The following is a 24554-nucleotide window of genomic DNA, read 5'->3' as shown; positions in this document are numbered from 1 at the left end:
GGTGATGAGTCACTGCAAGGAAAAGAGAATACTGTAAGGATGACAGGAAAAATGTCCAAATGCAGACCTTTGGTCAGCAAAACAAAAGTGTAAAAAAGTATGTGTGCGCCTCTACCCAGCTACACATCTCTGCTTTTCCACACTTCCATTTTGACCATGATGGACAATCTGTTTTAATGTAAAAACAAATAAGTGGGACCTGGGGTACTTTCCCAGAAAATTTTGTAATATATGATGCAGTCATACAATTTAGAAAATCAAGACATTTAAAGAGAAATTTTATGTTAAATCTATGTATTTATTTTTCCTGCCTCTTCCCATTAGGGGCTGCAAGGCACTTTCTCCTACTGCTGCTACCACTTTAAGTTCCTTTGGCTTGTGAGTCCCCACTTCAAAGGACGGGAGGACCTTTGGGGGAGCACTGGTCCCCCAAGAATAATTTCTCTTAGCTTTTAGTGGAGGAATGGGAACTGTGTTCCTGCACAATAGCTCCTACTCCTAAAATTGTTGAGTTCTTCCTTTGAAAAAGTTTGTAGGATAGATCATAAGAACATAACAAGAATGGCCATACAGGGTCAGACAAAAGGTCCATCTAGCTCAGTATCCTGTCTTCCAACAGTGGCCAATGCCAGGTGCCCCAGAGGGAATGAACAGAACAGGTAATCATCAAGTGATCCATCCTCTGTTGCCCATTCTCAGCTTCTGGCAACCAGAGGCTAGGGACACCATCCCTGTCCATCCTGGCTAATAGCCATTGATGGAACTATCCTCCATGAACTTACCTAGTTCTTTTTGAACTCTACTATAGTCTTGGTCTTCACAACATCCTCTGGCAAAGAGTTCTACAGGTTGACTATGTGATGTGTGAAAAAATACTTTCTTTTGTTTGTTTTAAACCTGCTGCCCTTATAGACAAAAATGAAATTAAAACCCTGGAAGTAAAAAAATTTCTGTACTTTTTGCATGATAAGCTAAGAACCCTCTTTAATGTTTTTAGAAAAGCTTTTGTATGTTGGAAATTTTCATAAATCTTTTTTCTGTGTATCTCTTTTTACATATCTCTTCCAGCTCCTCCTCTTTTCTTCCTTTTCTAAATATAAAAGTGCAGGGGGGAAAAGTCTCATTTTCATGCCTGACCTGTTCTGGCCAATCTGAATCGTCCATTGTTCCTAATGAGCAGCCTAAACGTGTTGTACAATCTACAAAATAGCATCTTTCATTCTAGTCATATATTTACAAGAGTTCCATGTCTGCAGGGATTGCCATCTAATATTTAAGGGCCTGCCTTGTATTATTATGATGGCACAGGAAGGTAGGGAAGAGGTGAGTATATGCAGGCCATATGCTTCCCAACATCAGGATAGGATCTCTGCTTAACACATGAAGTGGCATAGACTACTTGCTAGATGATGGAAACCAGAAGACAGCTAGCGTACATGCTTTTTGACAGTTTTCCCAGTAGCACATTTCTTTCCGTCTTTACCACAAGCTGCAGTTTTCATTCCTAGAATTACACATTTTAAGACAGGATTTCACCCTCAGTATCTAATTCAATATTTCTTATTAAATACTGGTATAATCCTGAAATACTCATTACAAATACTTTAGCTCTGGAACATCAAACACTAAGATGTCAGAGTTGTTTGTCTTAGCCAAAGTAGACACTATGCTTGGTGATATAAAAACTTCACTGTGAAACATTAAACATTTTGATTAAATACTAAACAGAAAAAGTATTGTTTTTCCTCATATCAGCAGTGATGTTGGTCTGTTGTCAGCAGATATTGGAAGATAAGAAAATAATATACTGCCATCACTTTAAATAGGCAATGTACGTGCAGCATTCAGCTGTGCATTGTGGGAGCTACAAAATCGAACCACCCCAACTCACTGAATAACTAAGCTAGAAAAGATAGCCATGTTTTAAAGTTATGGAAATTAATATGAACTTCATTTTATATTGCCAAGCTATATTATAGGCAATGCTCAAATAAGCCTTCATAGGAAAATGATAGCTCAGAGGATTGTCAATGGGTAAGGCGGCATTTTTGTCATGGAAGTCTAAGACTCCTTCATTTCCATATTTTAAAAAAAATGGTAATTTTTGACACGTGGGAATTTTGGCATGCAATAACAAACAGTTAAACCAGTTTCACTGAGAGCTCAGATATGTAGGCAGTGGAGCGCGGGGCATCTAACATATCTCTGCTAGGGTTTTGTTTTTTTCTCTGAAAAATTTCCCATTGGTGCAACTTCTCCATTGGCGAGACCACGAGAATAGACAAAGCTTCAAGCACCCACCACCATTTAAAAGTATGTTTACACAATACAAGGAAAAATGCTGATGGGCTGTTGTTATTTTGTCTTTGTTAGCACTCCCACCACTGTAATAATTTATGAGGTGCATTAGTATTTGCAACAGTTGGAATATTTTAAAATCAGAAAACAGGCTAGTTTAGATGAGGCTTTAGCTAATGGGATCTCTAACAACTATTTTATTTTGTTTGATTTATAATGACATTAAAAATGCATACATTTGCTATTTTGTTTCGAGTTTGTGGTGTGCCATTTTGAGGAAGATGGGTGAGTATAACAGATTCTATGATCTCTATGGTTTTGGGTTTTTTAAGACGTCACAGAATTTACTTTGTGGTTTTTGAAGTGTCTGCAGTGGCTGAAGCAGAAAAGTGATGAAGAAATGGCAGCAGCAGGTCTAATCTGTCTGCTTTACTGCTCTGGTGCTACTACAGAACCAAACTGGAAGTACTGGAATCGCAGATATAAATAGTTTTACATACTTTTTTTAATAATAAAATTATTTTAAAATTAAAATAGTGCATCTGTGACTTTTGGCCTTCCCTTTTACTATCAATTTGTAACTTTTACCCTTTATCCTCCATGACCAGGCCATGACTTTCCGTATAATTACCATGATAACCTATTAACCCCAATAAGGGGATGTGGTGCCTATGGACTCTGCATGGCTAGTTTAGTTTAGCTCAGTTCAGATGTGACAGTAAATTGTTACCATCTGATAGTTTATGTGAAATAAGTTGGGTGGTCTCAGTCTCAGATGGTTCAGAGAAATGAGTGGACAGAGTGGTAAACAATACCAGCGACCCTTCAGACAATCAAAGGCACATTCAACTGTCATTCTGCTCCTGCTGAGCCTGTAGTTGAATGCTCCTTGGAGCTGTCAAGGTGGCCAGTGTATGGCTTCATGAGCCATGGGAACAAGGGATAGGCCAGGATCACGATAGGCATTTCAAAATTCCCAATGGTAATCTGCCGGGCAGTAAAGAAAGTTCATGCTTTCAGCTTCCTGAACAGTCCTGTGTTCTTAAAGATGCAAGCGTCATACACCTTCTCAGACCAACCCACACTGATGTCAGTAAAGAGTTCCCAGTGATCCACCAGAGCTTGCATAACCATAGAAAAGTTCTTTCTGTGGGGTAGGTGGTCTGGTGCCAGAATAAGGATATGTATGCCATCTGTCACCCCACCACTGTTCAGGAACCTCATTGCTGCAAATCCATCCATTATGTTCTGCACATTGCTGAGAGTCGATTAGCATAGCAAGAGTTGATTAATGGCCTTGAAAATGTGCATGATAGTGGCCCCTGTGATGGTTTTCCCAACTCCAAATTGATTCCCAACTGACCAGTAACAATAGACTGCGCTGTGGAAACTTGCAATGCTCGCCACTCACTTCTCAAACTGTCAGTGTTGCTCTCATTTTGGTGTCCCTGCGCTGGAGGGCTGGGGCAAGTTTGGCACACAGACTCAGGAATGTGACCTTGCACATCCAAAAGTTCTGCAGCCATTGCTTGTCATCCCACACCTGCATTACAATGTGAGTAATCCAGTCAGAGCTTGTTTCTAATCCCAGAACCATCACTGCATCATCTCCAGCTGCTCTATGAACACTACCCCCAACCTTGAATTTTTTTTTCCATCTCCAAGGAATCATCATCATGGCTTTCCTTGCGGCTCTGCAAATACTGCAAGATTGTGCACCCTGTGTTTGTAATGCTCGTGACAATAGTTCAGTGCTGTGCAGGCTTCATTCTTCTGTCAGAGATGGTGGACAGCAAGGAGGGAAGCACATTTGTGGGATTTTGAAAAGGCATGAAAATTATGGGGTGGAGAACACTTCTTTATGGAAGTTGACCTGATGTTCCCAGTTACCCTTACATTACTTATTTTGGCCTCATGAGGCATTGCGAAAACTCCGAAAAGACTGCGCTGGGTGGTAGTGAGTTGCACGGTGGGATACCTACCCATGGTGCACTGCACCCTGCATTGATACAAGCTTTCCTGGTAAGTATGTGCACTGCCAACAAAAGGAGCCAAGAATGCACTCGCACAAGTGATGTACTAACTGCAGCGGCTGTATGCCAATGGAACTTAGGTTGACGTAATTTTGTAGCATAAACATGGCCTCCGTCACCACCACCAGTTGGGAAGCATTATCACTAAGGCTGCCAATTTGTCATGGAGGTCATGGAAGTCACAGATTCCGTGACGTTCCAGGACCTCCGTGACTTCTGCAGCAGCCGGTGCAGCTGACCCAGGTGCCACTGCACCCCAAGCAGCAGCAGGAGTTTGGGTGTGGGAGGGGGCTCAGGGCTGTGGGTTTGGGTGTGGGAGAGGTCGAGGGCTCTGGGCCGCACTTACCTCTGGGGGTGGGGCTCCCGGCCAATGGGAGCTGTGGAGCTGGCACTTGGGGTAGAGGCAGCACATAGAGCTGCTTGGCCACGCCTCTGCCTAGGAGCTGAGGGATGTTGCTGCTTCCGAGGAGGCATGGAGCCAGGTAGGGAGTCTGCCAGTCCAGCCAACCCTGCCACCCAGCACCAATGGCAACCCCCTGCCACCTACCCCAAGCACCTGCAGCAGCCCTGGGCTGACACCCCCACCCACCCAAGATTTAGTCAGGGGTATATAGTACTAGTCATGGACAGGTCACAGGCCATGAATTTTTGTTTACTGCCTGTGACCTCTCCATGACTTTTACTAAAATGACCTGTGACTAAAACGTAGCATTAATTATCACTCAAAACCATTGTGGAGGCAGAAAGGGATGTTTTAAGTGTTTAGCACCAAGTAATTCACCAAAATTACTAAAAAAGTATAGTCTAGAGTAACAAAAAATGACAGGACAGATCTTAAAAATTGTCTTAATAAATGCCAGTTCAGGGATGTTACCCCCATTATTTTAGTGACAAGGGGTCCTTGCTTTGCTTTGGGGGGCACAATGATGTAAGTCAAGCAGAATAATCACTTTTATTAATACAACTAATATTTTAAAAAAGGAAAAGAGAAATAAGAAAACAGAATAGAAGTAGTAGTAAACAATAGCTACTTCAGGTACAATCTTTTCTGTATGGTACTCTGTGGAGAGCTTTCAGCAGAGATTACACATTAAGAGTGGGTCCTCCTTTGGTGGGGATATATCTCTAGGTAAGAAAACCAAATTGTATTACTCCCAAAATTAGTAGCAAATATATTATAGTATACAGATGAGCAAAGGAATGTTGTTTAAAGATTGGTGAATCCGTTTGATTTATCCTGAGTAAACTGAACAGTTTATAAACTAAGTCCTGTTAAATAGAAGGAAGTATTTAAATTGGTAACTTAAAAGAAACCATTCAAGGAACAGTTTTCAGATAGTCAAATTAATGAATATTAAGAATCTTACATTTAAATTAAATCCCTCTTTTTCTGTTTGCCCAGGTTAGCATATCTCCTTTCCGGGAGTACACAGTCTAAAGCTGATGTGTAGCCCGAGAAGCTGTGTTAGCATTTTAATACCCTAGGACAATTATTAAATCTTAAAATTATTACATGAACAATTAAAATCTAAACTCTTGGTAGTAATTTTGCAAACTCCATTGCACAAATTATGTGATGTCATCGTGTTGCAGAAGCAGTGATGAATTGGAAGGTTGCTTCTTGATGCTGTGATGTGTGTGCAGGGTAGAGGATCACATTGGGTCACATCCCCATCCCCCCTGATTTCTGCCAGGGTTTTTATGCCCTGCCCTGAACCCTGCTGCATACCACTAGCAGCTTTAAATTGTGCCCCTATCCACACACACTATCAACAGTTACTGTCTCTGGTGGGAGGATTAGTTGTTTTGTTGCTGTTTGTTTGCTTGCTTGTAGAGGTATTGTAACTCTTCAGCTTTATGGTTATATTGTCTTTGTTTTAGTGGCAGGAAACTCTCAAGCCATCTTTAAGTTAAGAGATTTAACTCGTTTTCTTTATTCAGTCCATTTTCTGAACCATCCCTTCACTTCTAGCAGGATTTAATAGGAGCTGAAATTCAATTTTAGATGAGTGCCAGCACTCTTTATTTTCTTACCCGAGTCTTTCAGCTCTGGTGGTGGGAGAGACAGGCTCACTGTAGGATCCCGGTTAGTGTGGCCTCACTAGTACTCTTTTTCTGCCTCCCCTTCTGATTACAGTAGGGATGTATTTCCTGTCACTAGAGGCATAGATCTATGGGATCTAAGGAAGAACATGTGCCTTTATATCCACCCCTGTGTCTCCCTGTCTCTTATGCCTATAGTGTCCTATGTTGGCCCTAATGGGCCCCTTGAGGTATGCAGCTGGTGAGGAAACCTACCTCTACAGCCTTTTTTCCTCTCCTATGAAACTTCATAGAGCTTCCCAAGAGGGACAACTGGCATGGCATGATCAGACGAACAAGAAAGTGAGGAGGAAGAACACCTGCAATCGGAGAAGTACCCTCCTCTTCTTCACCAGACAAGGCAATAGTGCTCTTTCTGTTCAAACTGATGATTTCAATATGTTTTAGGAACTTCTGTGTCACATGGCAGATATGTCAGAAATCCCTGTGGAGGTAGTGCAGAAGAAATTGCATAAGCAATGAAAAATGCCTTTTTTCCCTTTTTTTTTTTTTTTTTTTTTTAAGTCAAGGCATTTTTAAAAAGTATAGATTTCAATGAACGTCCCTGGGAAATAGATATATTTCAAAATAAGAAATGTTCATTTTGGAGTTTTGAAATTTCATTTAGGAATTTATTTTCATTTTTATATATTTTTACATTATTTCATAACATGTCAATAATAGCAAAGCATAATATTCCTTTTTGAGCCCATCAGCACTGCATTATCTTGGAGCTTCTCTTATTTAAATTTCATGTTGTGATACCAGTCGGTTAATCAGAATGGGATATCAGAAGGAGGTAACAATCACCTGGGACAAAAAGCAGGAATTACTGCAGTCAGTGTAACATTCATACAAAGTAAGGGTTCATTGTTCATGCTGATTTATTCATCCAAGGAAAATTAGAAGCAAGCTTTAAAAGACTTAACCCTGGATAAAATCTGCAAAAACAACCCTCTCACACATGATCAAACACAGGCAGTTTAGCAGCATGAAAATTCTGGTTTGCAGATATCACTCTTCAGCAAAATGGCCACCACCAGAATACACATCAAAAGTTAAAAACAAAAAAGCCAAATTATCCCCAGTATAACTCCACTGATGCAAGTCGTGTTACACTAATGATGAATATAGCCTCCATAATGTATTTCATTTGTTTTTATGGGCCTAATCCTGAGAAATGCTGAGCATCTTCATTTTCATTTTAAGTCAATAGGAGGTGACAGTGCCTGGCATCTCTCAAGATCATCCCTATGTTTAGCCTAAGTGTTTAAAAAAAAAAAAGTGAAAAAAGTAATGCATAAGGCAAATTTGATATTTCCTTCCCCCTGTCCATTATTGCCTAGCAGTTACTTACTATAAGATAATGTACCTGGAAAGATACTGGAGCAAATTATTAAACAATCAATTTGTAAGCACCTGGAAGATAATGAAGTTACAAAGAATAGTCAGCATGGTTTTGTCAAGAACAAAATGTGCCAAAGCAACTTAATTTCCTTCGATAGGATTACTGACCCAGTGCATAGGGGGGAAGCAGCAGATGTGATATACCTTGATTTTAGTAAGACTTTTTGAAACCTGGCAGTCTCATAAGCAAACTAGGTAAATGTGATCTAGATGAATTTACTATAAGGTGGGTGCACAACTGATGGAAAGATCATACTCAAAGATCTTGGCATGTTTAGTCTTGAGAAAAGATGACTGAGGGGTGACCTGATAAATCTTCCAATATATTAAAGGCTGTTATAAATGGGATGGTGATCAATTGTTCTCCATATCCACTGAAAGTAAGACAAGAAGTAATGGGCTTAATTTGCAGCAAGGGAGATTTAGGTTAGATATTAGGAAAAGTTTTCTAACTATAATGGTAGTTAAACTCTGGAATAGGCTTCCAAGGGATGTTGTGGAGCCCCCATCATTGGAAGCTTTTAAAAACAAATGGGGCAAACACCTGTCAGGGATGGTCTAGGTTTACTTGATCCTGCCACAGTGCAGGGGGCTGGACTTGATGACTTCTCAAGGTCCCTTCCAGCCCTATGATTCTATGAACGTTAAAAATTCCATTAAAAAGTTGTTAGCATTAAAATTTTGATCCCTGTTTTTGTGTTCTATTATCATTTGGTGTGGGGTGTGTCATGTGCAGTCTGGTCATTGTGTTTCAGATTTCATGGAAGCTTAAAGTGATGGCTTATTACACTGAATTCCCATGGTACAGAGGTCAGAATCTCTCTACAGTCTGTAACCTTTGGAATTTTCTCTTTGGGCATTTGGCCAAGGTTTTTAGGGTAGTCCACAGGGAAAGATGCAAAGTACATTTATATGCTTCAGCTTCTGGTTTATTGTTTGGGGGTTGGACAGTAACAGCAGTAGTAGTGTTTGTTTTTTTAATTTACCTCACTGTAGGTTATGTATGCAGTTATGTTTATTAACTTTTGTAAAGTAACACCTACTTGCTAAGGCAAAAGTTTTCATAATAAATCATTAAGTAAATGGAACAAAAAATAGAATAAAATTAGTCTTTTAATAAATTTCCTCCATTGAACAGCAATTAGAAATGGAGGTTACTTGTAACTGAAGTTCTTCTGTATGCACTCTGCATATTCACACTCCTGGGATGTGCTGACGCGGTGCAGCTACAGTGATGGAACCTTCCAGTAGCAGTGCCTGTTAGAAGCACTTTAGTCCTCTTCTTTCTCCTCCTGACCAAGAGTGTGCACTGGAGAATAAACCTAAAACAGAATACATGATGTAGTAGTGATATAATTAGGACTCCACAGAAGCAGGGAAGGCAGGCAGGGAGTGGGAATATGCAGAGTGTGTATATCAAACAACTCCAGTTACAAATAACCAAGCTACTTTTCTTTTTAGAGTGCCCTTTGCATATTTCCACCCTTGGGAAAGTTTGGAAAGCAGTACAGTAACTCCTTGCTTAACATTTGTAGTTATGTTCCTGAAAAACACTACTTTAAGCGAAACAATGTTAAGTGAATCCAATTTCCCCAAAAGAATTAATGTAAATGGGGAGGGTTAGGTTCCAGGGAACACACTATAAGTTTTAAACAAACAATTTAATACTGTACACGGCAATGATGATTGTGAAGCTTGGTTGAGGTGGTGAAGTCAGAGGCTGGAAGAGGCTGGGATATTTCCCAGGGAATGCCTTACTGCTAAATGATGAGTGCTCAGCTGAGTGCTAGATCAAGAGTTAACACATTTTTGTTAATGTAGCCTCACTCTGCAAGGCAGCAGGAATGGAGAGAGGAGACACAGCACGGTAGAGAGAGACACACACCGTGTGTGTCTGTGTGTGAGAGAGAATGAGAGTAAGAGAGATGTACACATATACTGAATGTGTGTGCGAGAGAGACATGCATTGCCCCTTTAAGTATATTGACCCCACTCTTAAGTACACTGCTTTTTTAAGTAGATCAGCAAGTTGAGACAGCAGCTGCTGCCAGCAAGCTCCCTCCGTCCTGAGCCCTGTCATGTCTCCCCCCACCCCGCTCTGTGGAGATGGGATAAAGGTGCGGGGAGAAGGGGGATACCCTGACATTAACACCTCTCTTCTCCCACCTGTGCCTGCACAGCAAGCAGGAGGCTCCAGGGAGCAGCTCCAAGGCAGAGGGCAGGAGCAGCACACGGTAGTGGGGGGAGGGACAGCTGAACTGCCCGGCAATTGATAGCCTGCTGGGCGGCTGCCGCACAGGGAACTTAGGGGCACTGCTGGTCCACCTCATTCCAAGCCCCCACCAGCTAGCTCCAATGGGCTGCTCTTTCTGCAAGCAGTGGATAAAGCAGGCGGCTGCCAAACAACTTTCTAAGGGAGCATTGTGCAACTTTAAACAAGCATGTTCTCTAATTGATCAGCAACGTAACAATGTTAATCGGAACGATGTTAAGTGAAGAGTTACTGTACCTCAGTAAAGGATGGACAAGTCCTAATTGAACAATGATTGAAATACTGACCTGCCAAAATGAACATTGGACCTGGATTCTAAATCTAGTGCATAAGTGACTTGTAAAAGCATGGATTGTTCTCCATGTAGTGGTCTTGCAAATTTCAGCAATGGAAATGTACTTGAAAAATGTTGTAGACAGTGTGGCAAACCCAGGACAAATAGCAAGGGAGGGGTAGTAATTAGTCCCAGCGGGGTTAAAAGGCCTCTCCCTATCCATTGAGGGGAGATAGCCATGGAGAAATAAAGTTCAGCTGGAATAGGAGTTACCAGGGAACTAATTAGGTTCAGCTGGCCCCAATTGCTGGAGACCTTTTTAAACCCTCCCTGGCAGGGAAGCAGGCGGGGAGTGAGAGAAACTGTCAGTGAGTAGGTGCAGCAAGACTCTGAACTCTTCCAGCAAGGAAGACTGCACTCTGTCCCCAGAAGGGGAGAGAAACAGAGCAAGGGACTGACTGAGAAAAGGATCAGCCAGACCCTGCGTGACCGGGAAGGACTTTGCTTTGTCCAAGCCTGTGTCTCCAAGGCAAAAAGGGACTGAGCCAGCTGAGGAGAAGCAGGTACTTTGCCACAACAGCCATTCCTCTAGTACTATGAGCTCTAACAGGACCTGGAGAGGAAAGCAAAGCTTTCCTAAAACATTCCTCAGTACAGAGTCTGACCCATCCAGATAATGATTGAGCTGAAATGGCCTGTCATAAACAGATAGCTAAGGGTTAATGTCTCTTTCACCTGGAAAAAAAAGTAACCTGAAGCACCTGACCAGAGGACCAATCAGGAAACCGGATTTTTTCAACTCTGGGTGGAGGGAAGTTTGTGTCTGAGTTCCTTGTCTTCTGCCTGAATCTCTCTCAGCTAGAGAAGGATTTTTCTATTTCCTGCTTTTCTAATCTTCTGTTTCCAAGTTGTGAGTACAAAATGGTTTGTTGTTTTGTATTTACATGTCTATAGTTGCTGGAGTGCTTTGAATTGTATTCTTTTTGAATAAGGCTGTTTATTCAATATTCTTTTAAGCAATTGACCCTGTATTTGTCACCTTAATACAGAGAGACCAGTTTTATGTATTTTTCTTTCTTTTTTATATAAAGCTTTCTTTTAAGACCTGTTGGAGTTTTTCTTTAGTGAGGAACTTCAGGGAAATTGAGTCTGTACTCACCAGGGAATTGGTGGGAGGAAGAAGTCAGAGGGAAATCTGTGTGTGTGTTAGATTTACTAGCCTGACTTTGCATTCCCTCTGGGTGAAGAGGGAAGTGCTTTTGTTTCCAGGACTGGAATTAGAGAGGGTGGACTCCCTCTGCTTAGATTCACGGAGGTTGCTTCTGTGTATCTCTCCAGGAGCACCTGGGGGGGGGAAGGGAAAAGGTTTATTTCCCTTTGTTGTGAGACTCAAGGGATTTGGGTCTTGGGGTCCCCAGGGACGTTTTTTGGGGGGACCAGAGTGCCCCAAAACACTCTAATTTTAGTGGTGGCAGCAGTACCAGGTCCAAGCTGGTAACTAAGCTTGGAGGTTTTCATGCTAACCCCCATATTTTGGACGCTAAGGTCCAAATCTGGGATTAGGTTATTGACATGGTGGCAGCGGTGGGAAAGATAGAATCCAGAAGCCAGTAGGAATATTATATTTTTCTTTTCTCTGCTAGGGGCTTTTTAGCAGAGAGGGCTTGTTTTTCAAAAGGAACCAGAGAGATTTTTTTTTCTGCTCTCTCTGGCAGTTGTGGCTTGCATATTAAGCAAGAAACCATTAAGCTGTGACAAACAGGTCTTTTGTCGGACAATAGCACTCCCATTAGGAGTCATATACCAGCACTATATACATGCAAATAAAGTGGTTTTTCTGGTTTACCTTACATTGAAAAAATTAGCTAAAGGAAGAAAGGGAAAAAGGCACTGTTGCTAGGCAGACCCCAGGAGGCAACAAAGCCTGCAGTTCAGACAATAAACACCGGAGGGCACCCCAACACAAGAAAACAGGAACCATGCCTTCCAATACAAAAATGGAGGCTGAAGAACAAATCAAAGAAGCTGAACACAGGCGACAACTGGAAAAAAGACAAAAAGAGGTGGAGCTGAAAGAAAAGGAAGAAAGCATCAAACTGGCAGCCTACAAAAGAGAACAAGCAGCCAAAGAGGCAGCCCACAAAAGAAAACTAGAAAAAGAAAAGGTGGCCCACAGAAGGAAACAAGAAGAAGAAGAGGCGGCCCACCGCCGAGACATGGAAAAACAACAAAAAGAAATGGAAAAACAACAAATAGAAAATGAAGAGAAGGAAAAACAGAGAAAACATGAACTGGACTTAGCGCAAGCTGGGCTGCATGCGCCAGCCAGCCCTGGCAACCCTGCGCCAATGATTGTTCCACAGCACAGGAAATTTCCCACCTACAAGGCAGGTGATGACACCGAGGCCTTCTTGGAAAATTCTGAAAGAGCCTGTCTTGGGTACAGCATCCCTGAAGACCAGTACATGGTAGAATTGAGGCCACAGCTCAGTGGACCTTTAGGAGAGGTGGCAGCTGAAATGCCTAAGCAGCACATGAACGACTATAAACTTTTCCAAACCAAGGCCAGATACAGAATGGGGATAACCCCGGATCATGCCCGTCGGCGTTTCAGAACCCAAAAGTGGAAACCAGATGTGTCATTTCCCAAACACGCCTACTACCTTGGGAAAAATTATGAGGCCTGGATATCAGGACACAATGTTAAAACCTTGGAAGAACTGCACCTACTCATACAAATGGAGCAGTTCTTGGATGGTGTTCCTGAGGACATCACACGGTACATACAAGATGGAAAACCCAAAAATCTCGCTGAGGCGGGGGAGATTGGAGCCAGATGGATGGAAGTGGCAGAAAGCAAGAAAGCTACGGTCAAGGGGAACGAATACCCCAGGGGGCACACCGACCATAAACCCTACAACCGAGGACAGCCAAAGACCCCACATACAACCCAAGTAAAGCCACAGACGCCCTATTCTTCCACCTCACCAGTCTCCAGTAACTCACCTCGGCCCAGTGACCCATCAGATGGAAGATGCTTTAAGTGTAATGAACTGGGACATATCAAGGCCAACTGTCCAAAGAACGCCATCCGAGTGCAGTTCATTACACCACCATCACACAAAAGATCCCCAGGCCCAGATGCCTCTCAAATACCCTTGGAGCGAAGGGAAAATTTGAGAGTGGGCGGAAAGAAGGTTACTGCGTGGAGAGACACAGGGGCACAAGTGTCAGCTATCCACCAATCCTTCGTAGACCCCAAATTCATCAACCCAAAGGCCCAAGTGACAATTTACCCCTTCATGTCACAAGCTGTAGACTTGCCTACAGCTGAACTGCCTGTCCAGTACAAAGGCTGGTCAGGAATGTGGACTTTTGCAGTCTATGACAATTATCCTATCCCCATGCTACTGAGGGAAGACTTGGCCAACCAGGTGAAGCGGGCCAAGCGAGTGGGAATGGTTACACATAGCCAAACCAGGCAAACTTCCAGACCCATTCCTGTTCCTGAGCCGTCCACAGAGGCCCCGTCTGCGTTACCAGAGACCCAGACAGAGGTAGTGGACCCGGATTCCATGCCAACCACTGAAGCAGCCACAGCACCTCCAGTCCCAGGCCCGGAACTGGAACAGCAACCAGCACCAGCAAGTGCAACCCCATCTTCAAACTCAACGCCAGAGGGCGCCAGCGAGCCAGAACTGGCAGAAGCAAAAGACAGCCATACCCAAAAGGTTCAGCCAGAGCCTGAAATACCCTCAGGTGCACCAGCGGAGAGCGGTTCACCAGCAACGGAAACCACCCCATCACCTACCTCACTTCCAGAGGGACCAAGCCCAAGTCCACAGTCTGGAAGAACTGGTGACCCCAGCCACAAGGGAACAGTTCCAGACTGAGCAGGAAGCGGATGACAGCCTTCATAAAGCTTGGGCAGCGGCACGGAGCGCCCCACCGCCTCTCAGCTCTTCTAATCGATCCCGGTTTGTTATAGACCAAGGACTTTTATACAAGGAGATTCTTTCTGGTGGACACCGGGAAGAATGGCAACCGCAAAAACAGTTGGTGGTTCCAACTAAGTACCGGGGGAAGCTCTTAAGCTTAGTCCATGATCATCCCAGTGGCCATGCTGGGGTGAACAGAACCAAGGACCGGTTTGGGAAGTCCTTCCACTGGGAGGGGATGGGCAAGGACGTTGCCAAGTATGTTCAGTCTTGTGAGGTATGCCAAAGAGTGGGAAAACCCCAAGACCAGGTCAAGGCCTCTCTCCAGGCACTCCCCATAATTGAGGTCCCATTTCAGCGAGTAGCTGTGGATATTCTGGGTCCTTTCCCAAAAAAGACCCCCAGAGGAAAGCAGTACGTACTGACTTTAGTGGACTACGCTACCCGATGGCCGGAAGCAGTAGCTCTAGGCAACACCAGGGCTAACACTGTGTGCGTGGCCCTAACAGACATCTTTGCCAGGGTAGGTTGGCCCTCCGACATCCTTACAGATTCAGGATCTAATTTCCTGGCAGGGACCATGGAAAAACTGTGGGAAACTCATGGGGTGAATCACTTGGTTGCCACCCCGTACCACCATCAAACCAATGGCCTGGTGGAAAGGTTTAATGGAACTTTGAGGGCCATGATACGAAAATTCGTCAACGAATTCTCCAATAATTGGGACCTAGTGTTGCAGCAGTTGCTGTTTGCCTACAGGGCTGTACCACATCCCAGTTTAGGGTTTTCACCGTTTGAACTTGTGTATGGTCACGAGGTTAAGGGGCCATTACAGTTGGTGAAGCAGCAATGGGAGGGGTTTACGCCTTCTCCAGGAACTAACATTCTGGACTTTGTAAGCAACCTACAAAGCACCCTCCGACACTCTTTAGCCCTTGCTAGAGAGAACCTAAAGGATGCTCAGGAAGACCAAAAGGCCTGGTATGACAGACATGCCAGAGAACGTTCCTTCAAGGTAGGAGACCAGGTTATGGTCTTGAAGGCGCAACAGGCCCATAAAATGGAAGCATCATGGGAAGGGCCATTCACGGTCCAAGAGCGCCTGGGAACTGTGAACTACCTCATAGCATTTCCCAATTCCTCACTAAAGCCCAGAGTGTACCATGTTAATTCTCTCAAGCCTTTCTATTCCAGAGACTTACAGGTTTGTCAGTTTACAGTCCAGGGAGATGATGCTGAGTGGCCTGACGGTGTCTACTACGACGGGAAAAAAGACGGTGGCGTGGAAGAGGTGAACCTCTCAACCACCCTGGAACGTCTGCAGCGGCGACAAATCAAGGAGCTGTGCACTAGCTTCGCCCCATTGTTCTCAGCCACCCCAGGACGGACTGAATGGGCATACCACTCCATTGACAAAGGTAATGCTCACCCCATTAGAACCCCACCCTACCGGGTGTCTCCTCATGCCCAAGCTGCTATTGAACGGGAGATCCAGAACATGCTACAGATGGGTATAATCCGCTCATCTACCAGTGCATGGGCATCTCCAGTGGTTCTAGTACCCAAACCAGATGGGGAAATACGCTTTTGCGTGGACTACCGTAAGCTAAATGCGGTAACTCGTCCAGACAACTATCCAATGCCCTGCACCGATGAGCTATTGGAAAAGTTGGGTCGGGCTCAGTTCATCTCTACAATAGACTTAACCAAGGGGTACTGGCAAGTACTGCTAGATGAACCTGCCAAGGAGAGGTCAGCATTCGTCACCCATGCGGGGGTGTATGAATTTAATGTCCTTCCTTTCGGCCTTCGAAATGCACCCGCCACCTTCCAGAGGCTGGTAGATGGTCTACTAGCAGGACTGGGAGATTATGCAGTTGCCTACCTCGATGATGTGGCCATTTTTTCGGACTCCTGGCCCGAACACCTACTACACCTGGAAAAGGTCTTTGAGCGCATCAGGCAGGCCGGACTAACTGTTAAGGCCAAAAAGTGTCAAATAGGCCAAAACAGAGTGACTTACCTGGGGCACCAGGTGGGTCGAGGAACCATAAACCCCCTACAGGCAAAGGTGGATGCTATCCAAAAGTGGCCTGTCCCACGGTCAAAGAAACAGGTCCAATCCTTCTTAGGCTTGGCCGGGTACTACAGGCGATTTGTACCACACTACAGCCAAATCGCTGCCCCACTTTCCGACCTAACCAAAAAGACCCAGCCAAATGCAGTTAAGTGGACTGATGAGTGTCAAAAGGCCTTTACCCAGCTTAAGGCGACGCTCATGTCTGACCCTGTACTCAGGGCCCCGGATTTTGACAAGCCATTCCTAGTAACCACGGATGCATCTGAGCGTGGTATAGGAGCAGTTCTCATGCAGAAAGCAACAGATCACAACTTCCATCCTGTCGTGTTTCTCAGCAAGAAACTATCTGAGAGGGAAACTCACTGGTCAGTCAGTGAAAAGGAATGCTGTGCCATTGTGTATGCCCTGGAAAAGCTACGCCCATATGTTTGGGGACGGCGGTTCCAGCTACGAACTGACCATGCTGCACTAAAGTGGCTTCATACGGCCAAGGGGAACAAGAATCTTCTTCGTTGGAGTTTAGCTCTCCAAGATTTTGATTTTGAAATTCAGCACATCTCAGGAGCTTCTAACAAAGTACCTGATGCACTCTCCCGTGAGAGTTTCCCAGAATTCAGTAGTTAAAAAAGTGTTCTTAAAATGCAGAAGTCTGTTAGTTATATACTTAGTGGTATATGTAAAGGTGCATGTGTTGTAGTAATCTGTTTATTTTAAAGTTCTAGAAGGAAATCGCCGCCAGTGAGCTTCCCCACTGTCTGCAATTTGGGGGGCGTGTCATAAACAGATAGCTAAGGGTTAATGTCTCTTTCACCTGGAAAAAAAAGTAACCTGAAGCACCTGACCAGAGGACCAATCAGGAAACCGGATTTTTTCAACTCTGGGTGGAGGGAAGTTTGTGTCTGAGTTCTTTGTCTTCTGCCTGAATCTCTCTCAGCTAGAGAAGGATTTTTCTATTTCCTGCTTTTCTAATCTTCTGTTTCCAAGTTGTGAGTACAAAATGGTTTGTTGTTTTGTATTTACATGTCTATAGTTGCTGGAGTGTTTTGAATTGTATTCTTTTTGAATAAGGCTGTTTATTCAATATTCTTTTAAGCAATTGACCCTGTATTTGTCACCTTAATACAGAGAGACCAGTTTTATGTATTTTTCTTTCTTTTTTATATAAAGCTTTCTTTTAAGACCTGTTGGAGTTTTTCTTTAGTGAGGAACTTCAGGGAAATTGAGTCTGTACTCACCAGGGAATTGGTGGGAGGAAGAAGTCAGAGGGAAATCTGTGTGTGTGTTAGATTTACTAGCCTGACTTTGCATTCCCTCTGGGTGAAGAGGGAAGTGCTTTTGTTTCCAGGACTGGAATTAGAGAGGGTGGACTCCCTCTGCTTAGATTCACAGAGTTTGCTTCTGTGTATCTCTCCAGGAGCACCTGGAGGGGAGGGGAAGGGAAAAGGTTTATTTCCCTTTGTTGTGAGACTCAAGGGATTTGGGTCTTGGGGTCCCCAGGGACGGTTTTTGGGGGGACTAGAGTGCCCCAAAACACTCTAATTTTTTGGGTGGTGGCAGCAGTACCAGGTCCAAGCTGGTAACTAAGCTTGGAGGTTTTCATGCTAACCCCCATATTTTGGACGCTAAGGTCCAAATCTGGGATTAGGTTATTGACATGGCCTACCCTTGAAGAACTGGTATAAACAACCTGAGAGAAGATCTGAAGTCTTTAGTTCTATCCAGGTAATATGAGAGTGTTCTTTTTTCATCTCAAGGAATGTAATCTAGTATCTTCCTTATCTATATTAGGTTTTGGAAAAAATAAGGGTAAGCTAATACATTGATTCTTCTTTGAGTAGTGTCCTTATAAATGCTTGTGACGGACTTCCCCGGGATGCAGCCTGGAACTAGGGTACTACTGAGTCCTCTGGCATACCAGTCTGGGCCCCCTCTCATACTATGAGGCTGTGACAAGCTGCAGTCCTCTAGGTCTTGCACTTATATAGCCATACAGAAGCAGGGACACACCCAGCTTCAGTTACAAGAATGTTGCTCCTAGCCAATCATGAACTAACAATAGAGAGGCTCTGGCCAGTTTTCCCCAGCCTAGGACCCCAGAGTTGCACTATCTTTCCCTGGTCAGAAGCCTGACCAGTGCAAGTTATTACCCAATCTGCCCCTCCCTCAATTTGGAGAAGACAAAGCACCAGCCCCTGTTCCTGAGCAAATTTCCCTTTCACTTCAAACACCACACTCTTATAGGTAAAAAATATAAAACAGTTATTAATGACAGAGAGTTTTTAAGTGATTATAAGTAATACCATTCAGATCAAAGTAGATTACCTAACATGCAAAACAAAACCAAAGTCTGTTCTATAAACTAGATAAGATTTGAATCGAGCAGTGTCTCACTCTGATGGTACAAACAGTTAACCAATCTTCCCTCTTTCCTGCCTGGGACCACCTTCCCCTGTTCAGTCTGAGTTGTGGGGGGAGTGAGGCCAAGTGATGATATCACTTCCCCATTTTATAGCTTCTTTCATGTGGAGGGAACGTCATTGTTCCAAGCAAAGTCCCCACTCCCCAGCAAAATTTGTGGGAAAAGCACAGGCACAAGATGGAGTCCAGTATCACCTGATCTAGTCACATGCCTTTGCATACTTCAGTGAGTCATAACAGGGGCCGAAATAGTTGTGGGTGAGGACAAGGTCACAAACCTTTTCATGTTCTCTGTATGTATAAATATCTTCTTGCTGTATGTTCCAGTCTATGAATCTGATAAAGTGGGCTGTAGCCCATGAAAGCTTATGCTCAGATAAATTTGTTAGTATCTTAGGGATGTGGGTTGAAGAAACAGGCTCTGGATCCCTCTCACAAATCATCTAAGAGAGAGGAAGAAGTCCCCTTAGTGAGCCTAAAAATAGCCGTAAGCGATTACCATCTTGCTCAGTATCTTCAGCACTCAGACCATCTCAGTCTGGCACCCATGCCTCACGAAAACTGATGGCAACTGGTATCGCTGAGAGGCCCACGGACCTGATGGGCACAGGCACCAGGTCATGGGTACCAAAGGACAAGAGTAAGCATTCTAAAATATATGCAAGTCCATTTCTGAGCTGCCAGCGACAGCTCACCTGGCACCAGAACGACCAGTGTGGACAAGGTCTCCTTCCCCCCGGCATCACTATTGATGCCAAGATGATCAGTACTGGCAGAATCCCACCATTCCAGTGACCTCCACACGCTGGATGCACCCGAGTCCCCACCCCTTGGTACTGAGACCTCTGCACTGAGCCTCTACCAAGCATGGGAAATATCCCTGCTACCATGCCATGTCCCTCTGCTCTCTAGAGAGGGTTCAGACAGTGAGCCCAATACCCACAGATGACCCCATCGCCAGCATCTTGGTACAGCCACTCATGGCATCACTACCAGGCTGTATGCCACCCCAATGGCCATACTGGGACTCTCTCAAGCTTTGCCTGAGAATCTTCTAGATATGCCCTCTGAGCTGCAGCATCCAGGGCTTTGGAACCGCCTCAAGACATAGAGGAACAGGAAGCCAATACTGAGGAGGAAGTGACACCCAGGACCATATCCTCCTCTTCTCCAGACAAAACCATCATGCCTCCCCCAACATCTTTGGGCAGATGACTTTAATCTCATCCAGGAACTGCCAAAGAGGGTGGCAGACACCCTCCTGATACCACTGGAGGAAGTTAAGGACACCCAACACCAGCTTTTTGACATCCAGTCTTCCTGTTCCAACATTGGAATGATCGTTGATAAGGTGACCATCTTGAATTTTTGAGCTTTGACAAACTTGATAAGTCCTAGAGATTGTTTGAACCAGGTAATCCATTCATTTTACTTCTCTACCCATACCACAACACCCTTCCCCTTTCCTCTTCAGGGATCCTTCTCATGAGAATTTGCTATGATGAGAGAGAGTGCCTCCTCCTGTTAGGAGCTATAGAACCAGCTCTTCAGCATCTACGAGATAAGGGTTCTACTCTCATCATTTCCTAATACCCAAAGGAAGAGAGGTTGGAGACCCATACTAGACCTCAGAGCTCTCAACAAGTTTGTCAAGGCTCAAAAATTCAAGATGGTCACCTTATTGATGATCATTCCAGCACTGGAACAGGGAGACTGGATTTTGGCCTTTGACCTCCAGGATGTCTATTTTCACATCTCAATCATACCTGCTCATAGACCATGTCTTGGATTCACTCTGGGACACGACCACTAACAATACAGAGTGCTCCTGCTCGGGCTATCATTGGCCCTGAGAGTATTTTCCAAGGTTCTCTCAGTGGTAGCCACTCATATACGCTCTCAAGGGACAATGATCTGCTAGACAAGAAGGAAGGAAAGACTGCCAGAAACTGCACATTTTTTGAAGCTGTGCTTCTTCACTTTGACCTCTGTCATGATCAGTAAGTTAACTATGTTGTTTCAATGTTTAGTTTAATTTTTTTACTAAGTATAATTATACTAACTACTACAACACTGCAACTAACATTTTATTTATTCTTAGATGATTGCACTAATTACAGAGACAAACAGCTCTAAGGTGGCCTAATGTTGTGGCAGTTGGAAGGAACTGAGGTGACAATGGTGCCCATGATCTTCCTGTAGCCACACCTCCCTAACTGCTGGCATAGGATCTGGGGATGGGATGGGAGGGGAGGGGCAAGGCACTTCTAACAGGCCACAGCTACCCACCGTACAACGCTCCAGAAGTCGATGCTAGCCTTGGTACTGTGGACGCAGTCCGCCGACTTAATATACTTACAGCATTTTGTGTGGGGACACACACAATCGACTGTATAAAAACAATTTCTAAAAAAAATGACTTCTATAAATTCACCCTAACTTTGTAGTGCAGACCTAGCCTGAGAATGCAAAATCCATTCCAAGAACATTTTATAGTTCATTTATTTTGGCAGGTAAATTAAATAATTGTATGAAAAAATTGTGTGGTTTGTAAAAACAACCATGAAATATCCAAATGTTAAGAAATTGAGAATTTTCAGCCAGTGTGGATGGTAGTATTGTCACTAGTGACAGAAAATGAAGGGGAAGAGGCAAGGTAAGGAGTTCAGTTTGGACCATGTTAAGCTTAATTCAATGGTGAAACATATAGGAGGAGAGAGGCTGAGATGCAACTACTACAGAAGGTTTCACTGTTCTAGTTGCACCAAGTCAGCACATCCCAAGAGACTGACTGTGCAGGGGCACTTACAGAAGAACTGATACGATATAGTATCAATCAAGGACAGTCACAGAGACAGGGCTTATCACTATCTACATTGGAAACTCAGATGTTGTTAGAAGGGGGCTGAGTTATAGCCTGTGTTAGAGCATGTTTTTTTTAAAACTTGTTTTAAAAAAGTTTTGCCCAGTTCACCTGACCAGACAAACCAAATCAGAATTAAACTGTATTTAAAATCAGTTCTGCTAGTGCTGTTTATTACCAGTGTAACAAAATACACATTTAATGTAGTATCATGGATTAACATTTGTGTCCCCATACCAAATATTTCCGCTCAAAGAAATACAAGTCAAGAGAGATGGTTTAGTTTAATTTTGTTTAAAACTTTTATTGCAGGAGGAAACCTCACTGGAGCAGTATTTAACCCAGCATTGGCCTTTTCATTACATGCAAGTTGTTTCCATGAAAAATTCTGGGATTATTCACTAGTGTATTGGATGGCACCTTCCTTAGGTAAGTGCCTTTATGCTTTTTTGCACTTGAAAAAAACATTGTAACAACACGTGATTCAGGGAAAGAAATCACTGTCCTTTATTTTCACAATCTACTAGTTTTTCATTTCAAATTGAATCCAATAAGTTAAATTAATGCAACGTTAAGGTTAGAACTTGATTCAAGTCAGAACATTCAAAGTTATGGTTCCCAGAGGAATCATAATTTGTCCTTCTTGCATATATAGAGTGAGTTTTTAATCTCATGCCATATAGTAGTAGTACATATGACTTAGGTGGATGAGATTGTATCTTGCACTGAATCAACTTCTGTTGGTGAAAGAGACAAGCGTGAGCTGTGTGTCAGCTTGAAAGCTTGTCTCTTGCACCAACAGAAGTTGGTCAAAATAAAATATCTTGCACATCTTCTGACATATGATTTAATAAGGTTTGAAGTAGGAAACATAACTTTGAATTGTCTGACAGATTTATATCTCAGCCTTACTATCATATTAACTTAGCTGTTGGAATTATTATTATTTTAGGGGGTTCTTTTCTTTTTTAGAAAAAGTGAGGTATCATTTTCTTTGACTATGTGATCATTAATGTACACATTTAAAGTCTGTATGCTTGCAGGGTGCTTTGAAAGGAACAATGGCAAAATTTCAAATTGGTGTGCAATACAGGTATATCCATTTTAACTGGTCAGTTTTAAACTGACACACCTTATCTACTTTGCTCTGCCAGAATGATATTCCAATGATATAGCTGCCTTCCATTTGGCCCTGGTGCCTCAGTTTTAAAATTCTAGTGGTTTGAGATGTGCAACATACTGTAGGACTGTACAGGTTCTAGCAAAATATCAGCCACATGTGCTGGGTTCTGGCAGATCCTAAAAGGGAGGGTGAGCTGTGAAAGTGAAAAAATAGCCTGAGAGAATTTGAAAATGGACAGAAATTGGTCAGCTTGTATCCATCCAATTAGATTCTGTACTGCTTAATTACAACACACACAAAAACTGAGAGCTGGATTTTTCTTAAGTATTGGGCTAACTGCTCAAAATAACAAGAATAGGAGAACACCCAGTGTGGTGGTAATGTACCTTTTCCTCCTCCTTATTAAAGCCCAGACTTGGCAGCTTCCACTCCATGAAATCTAAATGTGCTCTACTTTAGTGATGTCACAGCTGTCATGAAACCCCACTGGAGGCTAGAACTAGCCTGTAGTGGTAAGATGTCATTAAGTACAAAATAAGAATATTAAAAAAGCAACTTAGCAAAATCGCACAAGACAGTACCTCATTTTTAAAAAGCCCTGTTAATGTACTCTACTTCTACATATCAGTCCTTGCCTCCACCACAGATCCGATGTGACATCACTAGCTTTGAAAAGAAACTGGCAAGTCCAAGTATGGAAAACTGGAAGAGGATGTATGTGGAGACAGAGTAAATGAAGTCAGTGTGCTGAATGCTCCTAAGCCTTGTTACTTGGATCAACTGGCACATAACTTGAAAATAAAATAATAATCCAAAAACTTTGAAGTCAGTTAAACTACATATGCTCTGTTTGGCTTTTAAAAGTACGTTTTTCCACACAATGTCTGTTTTGAATAATCTATTCTTAGGGTAAGAAATCTGACAGGGAAGAATTAATTAATGCTGTGATCTTCTACAGGTTCTGCAAGATTTCTCTTTGCAGGAAACCATGTCTGCTGTGATTCTTTTTGCAAGACACTGAATTTGCATGTCCCTTTCTACAAAGAAATGCTTTTTTCAGTAGTCTCCACTGTCCTTTAGACAAACAAACATATTTTAAAATTTTACTGTACATAGAACCTGGACCGTACGTTCCTCAAATGTACTTACTTAACTGCCTTTTTGTATTTTGTCCCATCAGGTACAGTGCTTGTGGCCATTGTGTGGGGTGAAATCCTTCCTCTGATATTCTGAGATTTTAAAATGGTGAACTCTAGAACTACATGTGTTAAAAAGAGAGACTCTTAAAAACAGAACTAAATTGCAGCAACACAGTACATAGAGGGAAGACACCTGGATACCAGGCATTGAGAACACTGATTTCCTTACAGGCTTTCCAGATAATTTTATGTTTTGAAATACAGTCTTAACTTTACAGTAGAATTGAATTACAGTAACAAATTGGTATGGTGAGAACAAGAATGAAAGTCTTTATCACATTTGTCAGTTAAGCCATTTATATGAAGAAAAACACTATTGCAAAATGAACTTGTCCCTTTAACTTTAATCCAAAATGCCATTCATTGACCTTTCTTCCAAACCTATTGAAAATGTCAATTGGAGAGAGATACAAAAGTTACATAACCTCCTCAGATATCTGCCACCAGTGGTTTAATTACATCAGACTCATCAATATATAATACCCACAAGAGGGGATGGATTCTGAAAAATTTATTCTTGAAATGATCTTTGCATATTCCCACTTGTGGCATATGTAGCCTCTGCAA

General features: G+C 43.0%; 1 protein-coding gene across 11 annotated transcripts in view; it reads left to right on the top strand.

The window, feature by feature from the left end:
- The window catches only part of AQP11 (aquaporin 11), a 30960-nt gene extending 6640 nt beyond the window's left edge, over window positions 1-24320 (top strand). For 10 of the 11 annotated variants that reach the window (XM_050942388.1, XM_050942397.1, XM_050942376.1 and 7 more), the window contains 2 exons: window positions 21978-22094; window positions 23969-24320. In XM_050942388.1, coding sequence (XP_050798345.1) covers window positions 21978-22094; window positions 23969-24021 — 170 coding nt within the window. In that variant the 3' untranslated portion in view covers window positions 24022-24320. The other variant, XM_050942457.1, reaches the window with a different exon arrangement.
- Window positions 24321-24554: the final 234 nt, after the last annotated feature.

This window comes from Gopherus flavomarginatus, chromosome 1 (genome assembly GCF_025201925.1).
Source record: "Gopherus flavomarginatus isolate rGopFla2 chromosome 1, rGopFla2.mat.asm, whole genome shotgun sequence".
In the NCBI taxonomy this organism is placed as follows: Eukaryota; Metazoa; Chordata; order Testudines; family Testudinidae; genus Gopherus; species Gopherus flavomarginatus.
The sequence above is the reverse complement of the archived record's forward strand: the minus strand, read 5'-3'. Positions and strand labels throughout refer to the sequence as shown.